This window comes from Oryzias melastigma, linkage group LG21 (assembly GCF_002922805.2).
Source record: "Oryzias melastigma strain HK-1 linkage group LG21, ASM292280v2, whole genome shotgun sequence".
In the NCBI taxonomy this organism is placed as follows: domain Eukaryota; kingdom Metazoa; phylum Chordata; class Actinopteri; order Beloniformes; family Adrianichthyidae; genus Oryzias; species Oryzias melastigma.
The window spans coordinates 22,221,886-22,237,773 of record NC_050532.1 but is presented as its reverse complement, the minus strand read 5'-3'; the positions used below and the strand labels follow the sequence as shown (position 1 = coordinate 22,237,773).

The 15,888-nt window shown below is 37.2% G+C and overlaps 2 protein-coding genes across 2 annotated transcripts; one reads left to right on the top strand and one right to left on the bottom strand.

Moving 5' to 3' along the window:
* The first annotated feature begins 141 nt into the window (after nt 1-141).
* pdzk1 (PDZ domain containing 1) lies at nt 142-7,758 on the top strand. The gene is made up of 8 exons (XM_024286940.2): nt 142-1,370; nt 2,389-2,597; nt 2,675-2,894; nt 5,120-5,452; nt 5,736-5,932; nt 6,003-6,218; nt 6,281-6,592; nt 7,591-7,758. Exons 2-8 carry the CDS (start codon nt 2,391-2,393, stop codon nt 7,642-7,644), a joined length of 1,539 nt encoding a protein of 512 aa, XP_024142708.1. The 5' UTR covers nt 142-1,370; nt 2,389-2,390; the 3' UTR covers nt 7,645-7,758.
* Nucleotides 7,759-8,099: 341 nt separating this feature from the next.
* si:ch73-390b10.2 (Golgi pH regulator) lies at nt 8,100-15,743 on the bottom strand. Its single transcript, XM_024286942.2, has 14 exons — nt 15,493-15,743; nt 14,548-14,607; nt 14,352-14,455; nt 14,176-14,282; nt 13,978-14,079; nt 12,434-12,554; nt 12,223-12,303; nt 12,040-12,149; nt 11,878-11,966; nt 10,928-11,020; nt 10,737-10,832; nt 9,833-9,922; nt 8,728-8,793; nt 8,100-8,649 (listed from the first exon to the last, which is right to left on the bottom strand). The coding sequence occupies exons 1-14, from the start codon at nt 15,532-15,534 to the stop codon at nt 8,443-8,445; spliced, it is 1,368 nt and encodes a 455-aa protein (XP_024142710.1). The 5' UTR covers nt 15,535-15,743; the 3' UTR covers nt 8,100-8,442.
* Between the last annotated feature and the right edge of the window lie 145 nt (nt 15,744-15,888).

Sequence of the window (15,888 nt, the reverse complement as noted above, 5' to 3'; positions counted from 1 at the left end):
TGTCATAAGCTTTCTCCAGATCTACAAAGACACAGTGGAGCTCTCTCTGACCTTCTCTGTACTTCTCTATCAACATCCTCAACGCATGTAAAATGCCTGTTTGCTTCCAATTAATCAAATGTGACATAAGTGTATTTGTTTGTTTTCTATTTTTTAATCAATGCATTTCAGTAAAGATGTGTGTGTTTTGTCCTGTATTTTTCACAATCTTTGCTTGAAATCAGTCAATCAATCAATTTATTTATAATTAACTCACTAAAGCAGAAGGTTGTTCCTGTATATTATCATTATTACACTATATGGCCCCTTATCTAATCATAAAATTCTCTGCAGTACATTTGTCACTTCACATTCAATGTTTTACTTTAAAATGTTTTATAAAGAAAGTAACTTAAAATGAATGCTTGCATCACCTTTGAATGCTGATAGCATAAAAAATAACGACTTTTACATAACAAGTACTCTGTTACGTAATACAGTGTGTTAGTAACTTGCACAACACTGTTGTCAGAATGCAATAACCATATAAACAGGAGGCTCCACCCAAACTACGCCTGAACTCCATGTTTTTGTTGCTGAGAAAGTCCTGACTTTACAGAGTGAAGTCCTAAGTGCAGCTGTGTGTTCTGTGACAGATCAGAATCTGTTGGAAAAGTTTAAATCAGTCAAGTTTAACTTCAAAGCTTTAAAGCCTGCAGGATGAGATCAACTCTTCTATTTGTTGGTTTTTCCTTTTATAAACTCGCTAAAAATACACCCAAAATTTAAAAAAAAAAATGAAGGATGTCCTCAAAAAAAGTTAAACAAAAACTAGGATTTCTAACAGAGCCTCACAAGTCGCTTTTCTCCTTCAAAATCTGCTGGAATTACGTTGATCGTATTAACGGTTGAAAAGTAACTGAGTGTTAGAGATTTTGTAGATTTGTCACCGACAATGCCTCAGGAGTTAAAGGGTTAAAAAGTGATCTGATAATCCATAAAGGACTAAACTGCCAATTATTTTTCTTAAATCACATCCAAAAACTCTCCAGTAGATAAGAATCTTTAATTAGGATTCTAAAAGTATGGCACACACCTTGATGTTTTCTGTGATGCATGAACTGTAATTGCTTAATTGCCGCCCACATGGTGGACCTTTGACCGCGGAGCAGGTGACTGCCTTCTCCGCGGTTCCAGATTGAACACCTCTCCAGACGTCCATGACACAAGACACTGTTAAATAACTCAGCCTTTAGGCTCACCCTTGACCCGCCAAAGTCCCTGCTCGGAGAAGAAGAGGAGGGTCGTAGACAGGCTGAGGGCACGATAACAGCTAATCAGTGACAGGTGGAATCTCTCTTCAGACTCGGACGGTGAACAGAAGAGAGCTGGTGAGCGAACACACTTTGAAAAATGCATTTCGAATGATTTTTAATGTAGGATTATGCTAATCTGGATCAGATTTTGTTTGATTCTTTTATACTTTTTGTTGACTCAGTTTAAAAAGGAATTAAAACAATGATAGTTTGTTAGTTTTGTAAGCCACAATTTCCTTTTTTTTGCTTTAAAAATTGATTAATTTTTTAAAACAGTATTTATTTTCAAAAAATTATATAAGAAAATTTCCAAATGTTTTTGTCTGATCATTTTCTGTGACGATGACCGTCCACATAGAAATAGCAGCACACAAAGGGAACGGCATTCCTTGTTATGTATGTCCATGAGTGTTGCATGGTTTGCAGACAGCTGTGCCTCCCATTAACTATTAACCGGCGCTCCAGAGCTTTCATGGAAGATTAACTTTTCATCTGGACTTATCAGCACTTCTGTGGTTGCTCTATGTCCTGGATTATTTGGTAATTTAGTTATGTTTACAAGACCAAACCGGTGACGGCTGGCGTTAAAAACTGAGGATTTTAGCATCAGTGATGGTTAATTCGAAGAGTCAAACTCGTTATTAGAACATCAATGAACTGAAATGTCAATTTGAAGCTTCTTTCATTTATTTAGATTTTTCTGTATTGATGTCTTTTAAAAATGTAATGTTTTAAAGTCCTCCTCCAATGAAAATCATGGTTTTTGAGTTTTTAACACTTATGTTTAGCATTTTTCTTATGAAAGAGAACAAATATGATAATAAATCATTTCATTTTTGTCACTGTCAGGCTCTGTTTTAATTAATGAGCCTTCTTTACATCACAACAGCTCTCTTAGGGGCGGAGCTGCTCAGCTCCAAAAGCCACGCCCCCTCAAAGGAGATTTTGGAAACAGAGGCTTTATGAAAAATGGCTTTTTAAGACATTCAGGTTGTCAGATTTTTGGTTAAAAACGTAATAATCATAATTAAAACACTCTAAATTTAAAAAAAAATGTCATAGGGGGACTTTAAGTTGTTTATTTATTTTTCAGACATGGCGGCATACAAGCCCAGGGTAATTTCTCTGACTAAAAAGCCGAAACAGACCTTCGGCTTCTTTCTGAGGCTGGAGCAAGGTGAGGAGGGTCACCTGATCCGCTCTCTGGAAATGGGAGGTCCAGCTGAACTGGCTGGCATGAAAGATGGAGACCGCGTCATCCGAGTCAACGGGACGTTTGTCGACGGGCTGTCCCACTCTGAGGTGAGACGGGTTCCTCTTGTGAGACCCCGAGGCGTCTCCTCGACATTCAAGCATCTGGTTTGTCTCTTTGTGTTCAGGTCGTGGAGCTGGTGAAGAGCAGCGGAACGTCAGTCACATTCCACATCATGGACGAGACGACGTATAAGCAGGCAAAAGCGAAGGGGGTCAACCTTTCTGAGCCCCAAAACAAAGCAAACGTGGTTGCTAACGGAGTGGCCAAAGGGGAACAGAAGCCTAAACTCTGCTACTTGGTGAAATCGGCTTCAGGCTTCGAGTTTTCTCTTTTCTCGAGTAACGGTGAGCTTAGAATCAACAACTTTGTGTGTGAGTCCTCAGTGAAACTGGAACACCAATTTACTCCTGTTCCTCATGGGTTAACTGGTGACTCTAAATTGCTCCTAAGTGTGCATGTAAGTCTATCAGCAGCCAGGATAGGCTCCAGCAGCCCAGAAAGGAGTTCAGCTGGTTTGGAAGATGCACCGATGGATAGATAGATAAACAACACGTTTTTAAATTGTATTTGTCTTCAGATTTGCCTCTGCTGAACTGCACAGTTTTGTTTGAGTGTTTGTGCAGGAATGGAAAGAACAATGGACAGGAAATAGCTAAAAACTGAAGCCCATCTCACTGTGCGACAGTCTCAGCTCTATAACAGAAGTTTTTGTTTTTCTTCTTTTAGGAACCTACTAGTTTGCTTGAGCCTTTAAAGAACCAGTCCAACTAAAATGTAGTTTTGATTGTTATTAACATGTTCATTTTTCTGATGATGGTTCTGAAGATGAAGATTCTGAAGATACTAAATTGAAAATATAAACTAAACAAAATAAAGCACAATGACATAAAAATGTGTTTTTAGAAGTGCAACTTCACGTTTATAACAGCTGAATTTCTGAGACAAATAGGCAGAGGGGAGAGAGTGTTGCTGTTGCATGTGGGTCATGTATTTGATGAGTTTCATGAGCAGATGTTGTTGATGCTTTCATGCCACACTGCTGTCGTTTCTTCTCCATGTGCTCATTCTAAATTACACACACTTCTGTTGGTCTCTGTGTTTGCTGGTAAAGGAGGTTTTCCTGCTGACTTGTCTTTCCTAAAACTAAAACTTAATGGTTGTGTCCAAATTTCTTCACACTATAATGCATTCACTATTTTTTTCCAGAGTGTCCGAATCAACAATTCTAACATTCAGTGCCTTTGTAATCAGTGACGGACTTAGCAGTTTGAGGGCCCCAGGCGAAAAATAAAATGGGGCCCTAAGCAGCCATTCATTAATCCTTTTTCTTTTTAATCCTTACCAAAATTACAAAATTAAACTTCTTTATTGGTCCACTAGAAGGCAGACTCAGTGCTAAAAACATCCATTTTTGAGGATAAAGATGAAATTATTACGGTCAAATGTATAAACTACGTTTATGGAACAGGTTAGTTGATGCATTTATTTTAGGCCATACATGATGAGACACTTAAGGGACTAAAATCAGCCCAACTGATCCCAAACCCGTCCAAATTATGTCCACTCACATAACGCAATTTTTTGCATGTAAAATCAGAACATAAACTGCTCAACTGGGTGGAAAATTGTCCAATCTGGTAACTTGTCTGGAATATTCCATTGCTGCAGAGAGGACGAAAATCTTACATGATCAGTTTTATACAATTTAGTTGCTTTGGGGTTTGTTATTTATGGCAGAGTTAAATAATAATCTGCATAACATTTATTTTATACACTTTTATGAAGTGATCAGGTCGGGGCCCCAGAGCTTTGAGGGTCCCCAGGCAACCGCCTAACTTTGCCTGATGGTAAATCCACCCCTGCTCATCATTTCTGATAAGTTTTTGCAAAGAACTAGTGTACATTGATGCTAAAATCGGTGAATATAGACCATAATGCATTGCATTTTACTGATTTTTCATAAAATATATATATATATATATATATGTATGTATTTTTTAGAAACCAGCTAAGTTTTCATCTTCGGAACACAGTGAATTCATAAATAATTATTGCATAATGTTCATATTTATTAGCTTTTACTTTGTCTTCAATTTAGTTTGGGGTTGTTGCCCCTCAGGGGAAACAACAAACTCACAGATACGCTGCATTCATGTGATGTTGGATTGGAAAAATGACTGACCGACTCTGAAAACACACATAAACGTCAGAAAAGCAACACATTTTCCAACTTCCTGCCCCTAAATAAAGGTCAATGTATTTTTAGTGCACCTCCTATGGGGAGATGGCAGTATTACAGGGAAAATCAAACATTAATAATGATAATTAATGTAATTTATTCCAGTTTGATGGGCCAGATTAAATACTTTAATGATCCCCCAGGTTGTAGTTTGCCCACCCCTGAGTTAGAGGGTAGCTCTTCTAACAGTATTGATGAAAGTCAAACTGCTGAAAAGGTCAAAGATCACACTGGAAGGTGAAAAAAGGAACAAACTGGCATCCCAACAAATTTAGCAGAATTGTTGCTAAAATACTGCTTTGTTTTTCTTGTTTTTGCACTGATCTCTAGATGAGGACGGTCTTTTCATGACAGAAGTGAGTCCAGGAGGCGTGGCCTACAAGGCAGGCGTCCGAGCCAAAGACCGCCTGCTGGAGGTCAACGGAGAGAACGTAGAAGACTGCACACACGAGCAGGTGGTGGCTAAAATCAAACAGGCCGGGAACGCCATTGTGTTTCTGCTATTCGATGACAACGCAGACAAAGTCTGCAGGAGCCAATATGCTAAAGTGGGATCGCGGTCAGCCACTGTCAAGCACCTCCCTCACAAACCGCGTATCGCCAACCTGACGAAAGGACCTGAAGGATACGGCTTCATGCTCAGAGAGGAGCCCCAACAAGCAGGCAAGGCCACAATAATATAATGTGTTTTATAATCCTTTAAGCCCTATGATGCGGTCTGTGGTTTCAAGGAAACACTGAAATCATCATATATATATATATATATATATATATATATATATTATTGACTCTATAATACACACATATATACAGTACATATACATATATACATAGTCCTCAATTGATTTCTCGACGTTCAAAACATGAATATTTGCTTTTATGTGGAGTTTCAGGGAAGTTTTGGATTTTAAATTTCATTCGACGTGTCTTCCTTTACTCCATACAGGACACTTCATAAAGGACATAGACAGAGACAGCCCAGCAGGAAGAGCCGCACTGAAAGAAATGGACCGCTTGGTTGCAGTGGATGGCAAAGAGGTGGACAATTGTAGCCATGAGCAGGTGGTGGACATGTTCAGGCAAAGTGGTGGTGAGTGCTGCCTCCTTGTGGTGGACAAAGAAACAGACCAAATGTATAAACTGGTGAGTTGTTCTCCATTTTTGTTTATCCTGTAAGGAAAATTGGTTTATTTATACGTTCGGTGTGCCACAGGGAAAAGTTTCTCCGATAATTTTCTGGGAGGAGATGAAGGATTCCAATTCGCCCCCCAGTTACACAGAGGTCATGAACACAGCGACGCCGGCCCAACCTGACGAAGAGGAGGAGGAGGACCTGAAGCCCAAGTTTTGTAGGATGGAGAAGGCTCCTGATGGCTATGGCTTTCACTTGAACGGCATCCAAGGCGTGTTTGGACAGTTCATCAAAGAGGTGAGATTAATGTTCCCCCATTACTGCTGCTAAACCAGGTGATAAGACCTTTCTTGTTTCAGGTGGTGAAGGGAGGAGCGGCTGACCGAGCAGGTCTGGAGGACGATGACATGGTGGTGGAGGTCAACGGAGTAAATGTGGAGACAAGCAGCCACCACGAGGTGGTGGAAATGATCCGCAGAAGTGGAAACTCTCTGGAGATGCTGGTGGCCAGAAAGAGTGTTTATGAAAAACTCAAAGCCAAAGGAGTAAACATCACACGCATGCTGCTTGGGGAGGAACCCAAGAGTCAAGAACCAACCGCAGACAGTCCAGAAACCAGCAAGAAAGAGATAGAAAGACCAGAGAGTCCAGCTAAACCAGAAAGACAGAGGGTGAGTCTAAAAAAATAATGATCAGTCAATTCCCTCATACAATGTGATTTAAAAAGCTTTTAATCTGAAAGGATTTCAAATAAGAAATTGCTTCAACTCCTTTTTTTTCTTGTCACTGAGAAAAAATACATAAATATTGAACCAAGAACCCCAAAATTTTACATTACTTTAATATATTTCACATTTCTCTGCACAAACTGTCTCATTTCATTGTTTTTGTGCATTTTAGATATCTTAGTTTGAAGCCTTCAATTCCAAAAATCAAAATAATTCAACAAAAACTGGGTAAAAATTGTATATTAGAGAATAATACAAAAAAATTCCTCTAAAATTATATTTACATCCCTTATTTCTCTTTTGACTAAACAACAAGTCCAATTTGGTCAAGTTAAGGTAAGGGATAGCTCCCTTTTAGTTTCAATGTTTCCTTATAGATTATCTAGATTTTTTTTTTAATTTTGTCTCTCATAGTTAAGGTAAACCTATGATGAAAATTACAGGCCTCTCTCATCTTTTTAAGTGGGAGAACTTCCACAATTGGTGGCAGCATAAATACTTTTTTTGCCCCACTGTATGCTATAAAATATTTATTGCGGTCCATTTTAGGTACTTAAGACCTAATTGCCCCCAAAATCTTAAACATGGATGAAGTATCTTCTAGTTCTTGATCTGAACATCAGAATAATCCACAATTTATTTATAACATTTATTTGAAATCATAATTGCTGTTTTTAATACCTGCAAAAAACTAAAGCGGTTTTGTCCCTGTTCAAAAACATAAAAAAACCTTCGACAAAAACTGAAAAAAACTAAAAATTGGACAATTTTGAAATCTGATCCTTCTATTTCATAAGAAATAAATTGTAATGATCAGATGTATTGGTTGACTTTTTTTTGAAACCCTGTGCTTAAAAACTGAATTAATATTTAAAGTATTAAAACCAATGGTGTCTAAGTTGAGAATTTGCTTTTAAAATGCATGTTTTTACCTCTTCCAGACTCCATCGGTTTCATCATCTTCATCTGCAGAGAGCATTGATGAGAGACTCTGAGAGCCCCCACACCCCCCGATCAGCCCACATCCGATTCTGCCGTTAGCTCCAATGTTTGATCGCATGTTTAAGAACATCCAGTTAAAATCACAACTATGGACTTCCAACCAACATAGACAATAAAAAATGACATGATTGACAGCAAGCCCTCCTTTCCTCAAAAATCACATTATTAGGAAGATGGGATCAAAGAAGCTGCGACATGAGGAGTCTTTAATGAAGATTAGTCACTTTATTGTCAGAAAACGCAAAGGTCAATTTTTCTTTCAGTGCCACATATCGAAGCAGTTAGAATTTGCACACAGGAACCCCCCTATATGGCTTCTTTTTACTTTATTTTGATTCAAAAGTTAGAATTAAAATCTATTTAAACAACAAAAACTGTATGAGAAAAGCCCAAAGACTTCAGCTGCTCCTGTCTTTATCATAAAAAGGAACAAATAAACACAACTGACTAACTCTGAAGTACATGTTTTATTTGTTTCTTAAGATTTGTCTGTTAAACTGTAGACGATACACACATGGTATCCATTATTATTTCTTGAGTTTATGAAAAACGGACATGCAGATAATAGTTTTGCTCCAGTGTAGACAAAAGAAAATGTATTTTGAAGAAAAATAAGAAAAAAACTGAATAATTTGAAGAAAAAAAAAGAAACATTTCCTTGTTATGAGTCAATCAAGAACTAAAATTTCCACTCAAGAGTCTGCCATTCCTGATTCAGGAACGCATTCATAAAAAAAAGTGAATCTGGAGAAATCCAGAAATCAGAGTTCCTTCAGCAGAAGAGGAGGACTTCAGAGAGTCATGTGCTTCTCTGGAGCCTGCTTGTGGGCGAGATAGAGGAAGAGGATGCTGGACAAGGCGCTGACCAGGAAGATGACGTCAAACCAGCGGTGGTAGAAGTTGAACTGCAGTTCTCCCAGAACCTCCGTGACGATGGAGCGGTACTCCAGCGGCATGCTCATGCGCATCAGCAGCACAGATGAGACAAAGTACATTCCCTGTTGAGTTAGCAGAAAGATTTCAGACTGAACAGCAAAGGTTGCAGATCTTTTTCATAAATGTGATAAAGCACTCACCATTATCTGAGCCAGGACGAGCACGATGACGTTGGAGGACTTACTGCTTGATATTGCATAGAAGAACTGACGATAAACAAGTTTGAACAGGTTTAGTTCCCAAAAAAGGTTGATTAAGAGAAAACAATTTAATTGTTTAATTGTAAACGTTTTCTTTAAAGAATACTTTGATAAAAACTTTGGTTGTGTCCAAATTCCATAATGTAGGCGTCTGCAACCTTTAATTACAAGAACCATTTGGACCAGTTTCTTACTGACCAAAACCCAACAAGAGCCGCTAAGTTCCACCTCACCTTAAAAAAATACATTTCATTTATGTTTTTGTGGACATGAAGTTAATCATTTATAAAATATAGCTTTTACGTAATTTTCACAGTGCTATATTTGTATTTTATTACTTCTGGTAGCAGCGAATACAGTGGGACAAAAACGTATTTAGTCAGTATTTTGTTTCTGGTGTCCTTAGACAGCTCTTTGGTCTTGGCCATTGTGGAGTTTGGGTGTGAACAGGTGTCTTATATATAGATAACGAGTTCCAACAGGTGCCGTTAATACAGGTAACGAGTGGAGGACAGACGATCATCTTACAGAAGACGTTACAGGTTTGTAGGGGACCAAATACTTATTTTCAACCATAATTTACAAATAAATTCACTAAAAATCAGACAATGTGATTTTCTGGTATTTTTTTTTTCCTCATTTTGTGTCTCATAGTTGAGGCATACCTGTGATGGAAATTACAGGCCTTTCTCATCTGTACAATCTAGACTGTACAACGGTCTACATGTAAAAGTTATTGCAGGTTTCCATGGAAACCATGTTTTCAGAGTGCATTTCCAAACAGAGGCAGAAAATAAGCTCCAAAACACATTTCAGGTTTAAAAACGTTCATGGTCAAACGTTCGCCTCTGGCATTGATGAGTGAGCAGCACTATCATGGGCGACCCTGAACAAACACCACAGCTCAGCCACAATCAGGTCGAAAGGTATTGACCTGATGTTCACTTCTTTACCCACAAACGACTCAAAAAGTTTTTAAAAATGAAGTTTTTTTTGTTTTCCAAATGAAGAAATACCACAAGCTAAAATTCTACAAGAGCCTTACCTTAGTCAGAGTGATAAGCAGGCCTCGAATGGACGTTACAATTATTATTCCAACCAAGATGAAGGAGATGTGTTGAGACCAAAACTTAACCTGGGGGGAAAAAAGCAAAAGTTACAATATAGATTTAAGAATTAATTACAGCGAGTGGTGATTTTATGTTTACAGAGAGAATGAAATGTATAAATCATCAAATATGTATCTGAGCACAAACCGCTTTTCAGTTCATGTAAAGTTTAATCAAAAGGTTACAAATGAGGTACGTTAACCTAAGAAACAGTGAGTATTCAGAATTTTTACTGTTTTTTTGGCAATAACCCGACTCTTCCAGTTCACCACAAAAACTCAGACAACTCAAAACGATTGTATGAAATATTTGTGTCTGAAGGAGGAGCTGCGGTACCGAGGTCTATCTCCACGCAGTGAAGCTGTCCCTGCAGCTGCGGTACAGTATTTTGTTCTGAATTTACACAAACAATTCTCTATTTCAAGCAACATGCACCTGGAAGGGGTTTGCGGATTTTTTTTTTTTTTGTGCCCTAGGATGGTCGTAGAGAGGAGTGTCAGCATTTTAAACTCAAACTCCAATGAAAATAGTGTTTTTAACATGTTCTTGTAGCATTTTTCTCATGATGGAGGACAAATATAAATAAAATTAAGCTTAAAATAGAGTATTTCTTCATCCAAATTGTTGTAAGTCAGGAGCAAGCAAAAAAATTGCAGTTGGAAAATGTAGATAATACAATAAAAATCTATATGAACATTCTCTCTTTATAGGTTCACCATCTTAAAAGAATTTTGGGAGCCCTGCCTACAAGTTTTCCCATTTTTTTACAGTCCATAAGGGCAGCTGTGACTAAGGCTTTCATACCAGTGTGTGCATGTACGTGTGTGTGTCATTTCATACATCAAACTGGATGCCCAAATAGTTCACAGTGATCTCAATGCCTCTGGTTACTGGATCAGTTTTTCCAACTCGATCAAACACGATGTTTATCGTAGCCTGTAACAGAAAGATTTTTTATCCAGCACAAAGGTGTTACACACCAAATACACCGACGTCCAACATGACATTCATAAAACTGTCAATAATCTTACCATGAAGATTTTCCAAACACAGTAAATGGAAAAGAAGTAGCCGAGGAAGTTGAAGTATTTTCCCTGGAATGTCTTTGAATATTCGATTCGCTCCTAAAGACCAAGAAAAATGTTAGTGAAGAATTCATGAAATATTAAGCTTAGGGAGAAAAGACACCGTCTGATTGAATAAAAAACCTGTTTCACTTTCAGGCCGTGTCATACTGCCCCTACGTACAATTTTTAATTTTAGTATTTTATGATAAATGCGTGATATACGTTATTCATTTGTGTACAAATTGGGCAGATGTCGCAAAACCTTTGGTTGGTTGAGTATTACACCGTTTTATGCGTATTTTACGTAGTTTATCCACAGTTATGTAAATTTTACCCAATTGTGTGTGATTTTTGGGATACGCATATACAAATTTGTGATTTCCAATATGTGTAACAGACTTTTCAAGCGTGTACCACCAATGTATAACTTATATATTGCGTATTTGCGCTCATATCACGTTAAAATTATGTAATTGACGCACAAATCAGTAATGAATTGCATATAAACAGCATAATAAGAGGTTAATGTACGACTCGCATATTGTGTGATGGACCTAAATTGGCTGATGTATGACCATTTTTAGGCAGAAAGAAACACTGGAGCCTTTAATAAATTATATTTTATCCAAAATTAAGCATGAGCCACTATGTCAAGAATAAATAAAAATGTTATCTAAAACACATTTAGTTGATTTAATGTATAAATATACCTGTTTAGAGTTATGCCACGAAAAACAAGCCATCATAACTCAATATGATTTATTTTTAAATCGAACTCAATCTAAAAATAAATGACACTGAATCAAATCCTAAAGAAAAAAACATGTTTTTGATATTTTAAGTTTAACCAAATTATTTAAAAATGTCCCACCCCATTAGCTTGAGCCCTGAGTGAGCATTTGCATATGTGCTACCTTGGTAGACTGAAGGTCTACTGTTTCCAGGAAGAGTTGCCGGCTCAACTCCTCAAGAGCGTCGACCTCCTGCTGGATCAGAGAGAGATCTCGGAGGGAGGAGTCAAGTCGGATTCTTTAAAAAAGTTTAGACAGGTTTGAAACTCAAACTGTAAAGGATACTTTCACTGCCCGATTGTGTGGAGGTGACGCTCTTGATCATCCCCCAGAATCCCGTCTGCTTGTTCTGGTCTTCCCCTCTCTGGTACATCTGCCTCCGCGTCATGGCAATTCTTCACATTTATAAAAGTAGTGATAAGAAAAAGAAAATCTTTAAAAGACAAAAAAAAAAGTCTTTTTTCCCACCGTTTCTTTTTGCTGACAATCATGTCCATTGTTTGGAGCAGCCGCCTCTCCAGAGCGAGGATGTCACTGTCTGTCACATTTCTGCAAACAAAAGCAAGCAGCTCAGCGATCACAGTCTCCAGAGCAAAACCAGAAACTATGACTGAATAATAAGCAGAACCACATCAGTGATCAAGCTCCAGGAAACAACAGAGGAGATAAAACACCTCACCTGAGGAAGTAGGACATGTACGTGTACGGACAGTTGACGGCACCAAACCCAGACAGCAGCGCCATCAGAGTGACGCCTATGACCCCCACACGACTGATCAGCTGCTCGATGGACAGAATCCCTGAAAAAATAAAAGACAAAGAGCGTTCTGATGCAAACTTAGAATGTCTCGTGCATGATATAAAGAGTTGATATTCTTTTAGCACAAAGATTTCCAAAAGGATTTGCTTTGAATATTATATAAAAGGTTTTGGAGCTGTAACAGTGCGATGATAGTCCCACCACAGCAGCCATAACACTTTTGTTCCCATTAAAGTATAAACTCAAGAAGAATTTCCTTCAAGGTTTTTTAAAGTTAATTTAACCTTTATTTATTTGTTGTTTTTAGGCAGCAGCAATTAGCAACATTAAAAAAAAACTAATAGTAGAGAAGTAAAAATAAATAAACAAAATTGGAAAATGTTAAAGAAAAAAATAGAACAGCCAAATGTTGATGAGAGCTCTCTGTTTACATGCTCTCACACTAGCTTGCAGCCCCTCACACCCCCAACCTAACATTACCAGTGCAACAAAAATGGCGACCAATACTGGAGTGATACAGGTTGTACCGTTTTGATCCAGATTCCAGCTCGAATGAGGAAAACAAAGACGTACATGAATTTTATTTGTCTACAAGTGGATGCATCAGAATGGAGCGGAGCAAGGAGCTTGAGGCCCGCCCATCGTAGTTTCTACATCACAAATGAGCTTTTTTTTTTTACTACTCCTGATTCATCACAATTTGAATAAAAACAAATCTCAGATATGCCATTTTAAGCTTAATTTTCATTAAATATGCCCTCCTTTATCACAAAAATGCCACACAGGATTGCTAAAAAAACAAAAATTTAATCAAAATGGTTTTTAGAACCAACATTTATCATTCTGACTCATTTTTACCAGTTAGTTATTATTTTGACCTTTATTGTTGGATGTAGATTTAGCTGTTGTTATTACCCTTTTCAATAAAGTTAGGTCAATTTTGTGAAGAAGGAACTGAAGTCCAATAGAAAAACGAAATGGATTCTGAGTCTTTATTATTTGTGACTATAAGATGAATCTGTTTTATGCAGATTTTTGTGGATTATCTAAACACCAATTTTTCTAAAACGGAACAAAGTTTTTAATGCTTTCAGGGACTCACTGACCCTTCATCTTCATCTTTGCTTTTCTGCTGATTCCTTCAGGTTTGAACGCAGTGAATCTTTCACCTCCACCTAACCCTGCTACCGCTTCCTCCTCACTACTGAGACTGCTTAATAAGATTATAATAAAAATTCTTGAAGTAAAGATGCTCACATTTTATCAAACATTAAAACTAAAAACCAGAAAGATTTATTTTTTTATAGTCATCTATTTATTGGAGATCTAAATGGTTTTGTAATTAGTTGTGAAACATAAAACAAACAACTATGCTTTTATTCTCCACCTTAAATACTACAAACAGTACTGAAGTTGGTAATAGAGCCTTAAAAAGCTATAAAAATAAATAAATATACTCTTACCATGTTTAGGACTCAAGATGGGGAATGGGTCTCCCAACTTCCAAAAGAAATACATGAAAGTGAACCACACCATACATGCAAAGAGAAGTCTTTGTCTCTGCACTAGATGGACAAAAAGAAAAGAGTTCATTATGAGATGTGGTCTGCATCATTTTTATTTAATTCCAATGGTTATTTTCATGAAAAGGTTGTACTCACGAAGACGTATGTTGCTGACAACAAAGTAACCGATGTAGAAAGGCACCACGAAGATTAAAACCAGCAGAATCACATACAGATTCAGCTTCCAATGGAAATACCGTGAACTGTGAGACAACACTCGAGATTAATACATTGTATTTGCTGCACATTGGAAATGATTTTACAGAACACACCTACTACTTAAGGCACCCAGGATCTCAAAGATAATGAGCTCAAACATGGTGCATGAAAATGCAAAGGTGACCGAGAAAACCACCTGGACGACATACTGCCGCACCTGAAGCGACAACCGAGTCAGTCCAGACTTTAGCCAATGATCAGCGTGACATAAAATAAAACATTACAATCCAAAATTCACAAAATGCTTACCTCATAGTCTTTGAATAGCTGCCGCATAAAGAACAACCAACCAAACCCAAAGAATAGCACCTGCATTATATTAAAAGAAAAAATATTTCAGAAAGAAAATGCAAATTCAATTAGCTAATTATTATCTATTACCATGAAAAATATAAGAAATCAAATATAGCTTAGTGATAAAATATTTTTTTTTCCACACAATGGTTTCTATTAAAACTGTCTATTAACACACAGATATTAATCAGACTGTTACTTCTTTAAAATTCTTGACATTTGGCGGTCTTGTATTACTTCTTGTTGCTCAGAGAACACATTTTAAAACAGTTCTGCTTGTGTAGCTCTTTTTTATCCCCTGATTTACAATGATTACTGACTCCTTAGACCAGTTATCCCTGTGGCAACTTTTCTGACAGCTCCTGCTTAAAACCAAAACGTCAAAGGGATCATGAGGCTACGCTTTCACTGATCGTATTCGGTGCAACGAGTAATCAAGTCATCGATAAATCAATTTTTATCCCTACAATCCAGTTTTTCTTTTTTATAAATGATATTAAAATATGAATTCTACTGTCTAAAATAACCCTGGCTTAAATGTTAAACCTGAGAGAGAAATTCATCTGCCTGGGACTAATTATTGATTACTAATAAGTTCCTTGTCCTGCTTGTTTTATGGATCAAGTTTTAAAACTGTTTACTGTACGTCCTATGTAGCTAAGTTCCTCAGAATGAGAACTAAAGATTAATAAATTAAAGTTATGCTAAAGTAAACTAACACATTAGTACTTCTACTAAGTATGTATGTATTCTTAAGTACTGCAAACGAAGTGAGCTGGTAAAACAGTTTCTGAGTACTTTAGGATACTGCTAGACACTAACATATTTCCCCATCTGTTATCACTTCAACTTCTTCAATAAAAACGTCTACAAATGACGAGCGAATGCAAACAAAATTACCTGAGAGGTAAACATGATGACAGAATCCACCAGAAAAGACATGATGAATGAACGCCGAAGGTTTACAGATCCTGAGTAGAAAAGATGATGGTAGTGTCAGTGCATTCTGCCCAAAAGACATAAACAAATTGGTGCAAATATTGTGAACATTTCATTTGAAACGAGTTTATTGCAGTTTAGCATTTCACTACAACCGCGGAAGCTAAATGCGTCACCATCGAGTACTTCCGGCGCGGAAATGTGACGTCATAGTCAAAATAAAGCAAAATAAAACAAAAATCTCTATGCAACTTCACTCATTATAACTAAAAAAAATAGAATACAAGTAATATTCCAATTGATTTAAAATAATAATTCTTGCAATCGTGAAAGTACGTTTTTTTATTACTTTTTTTA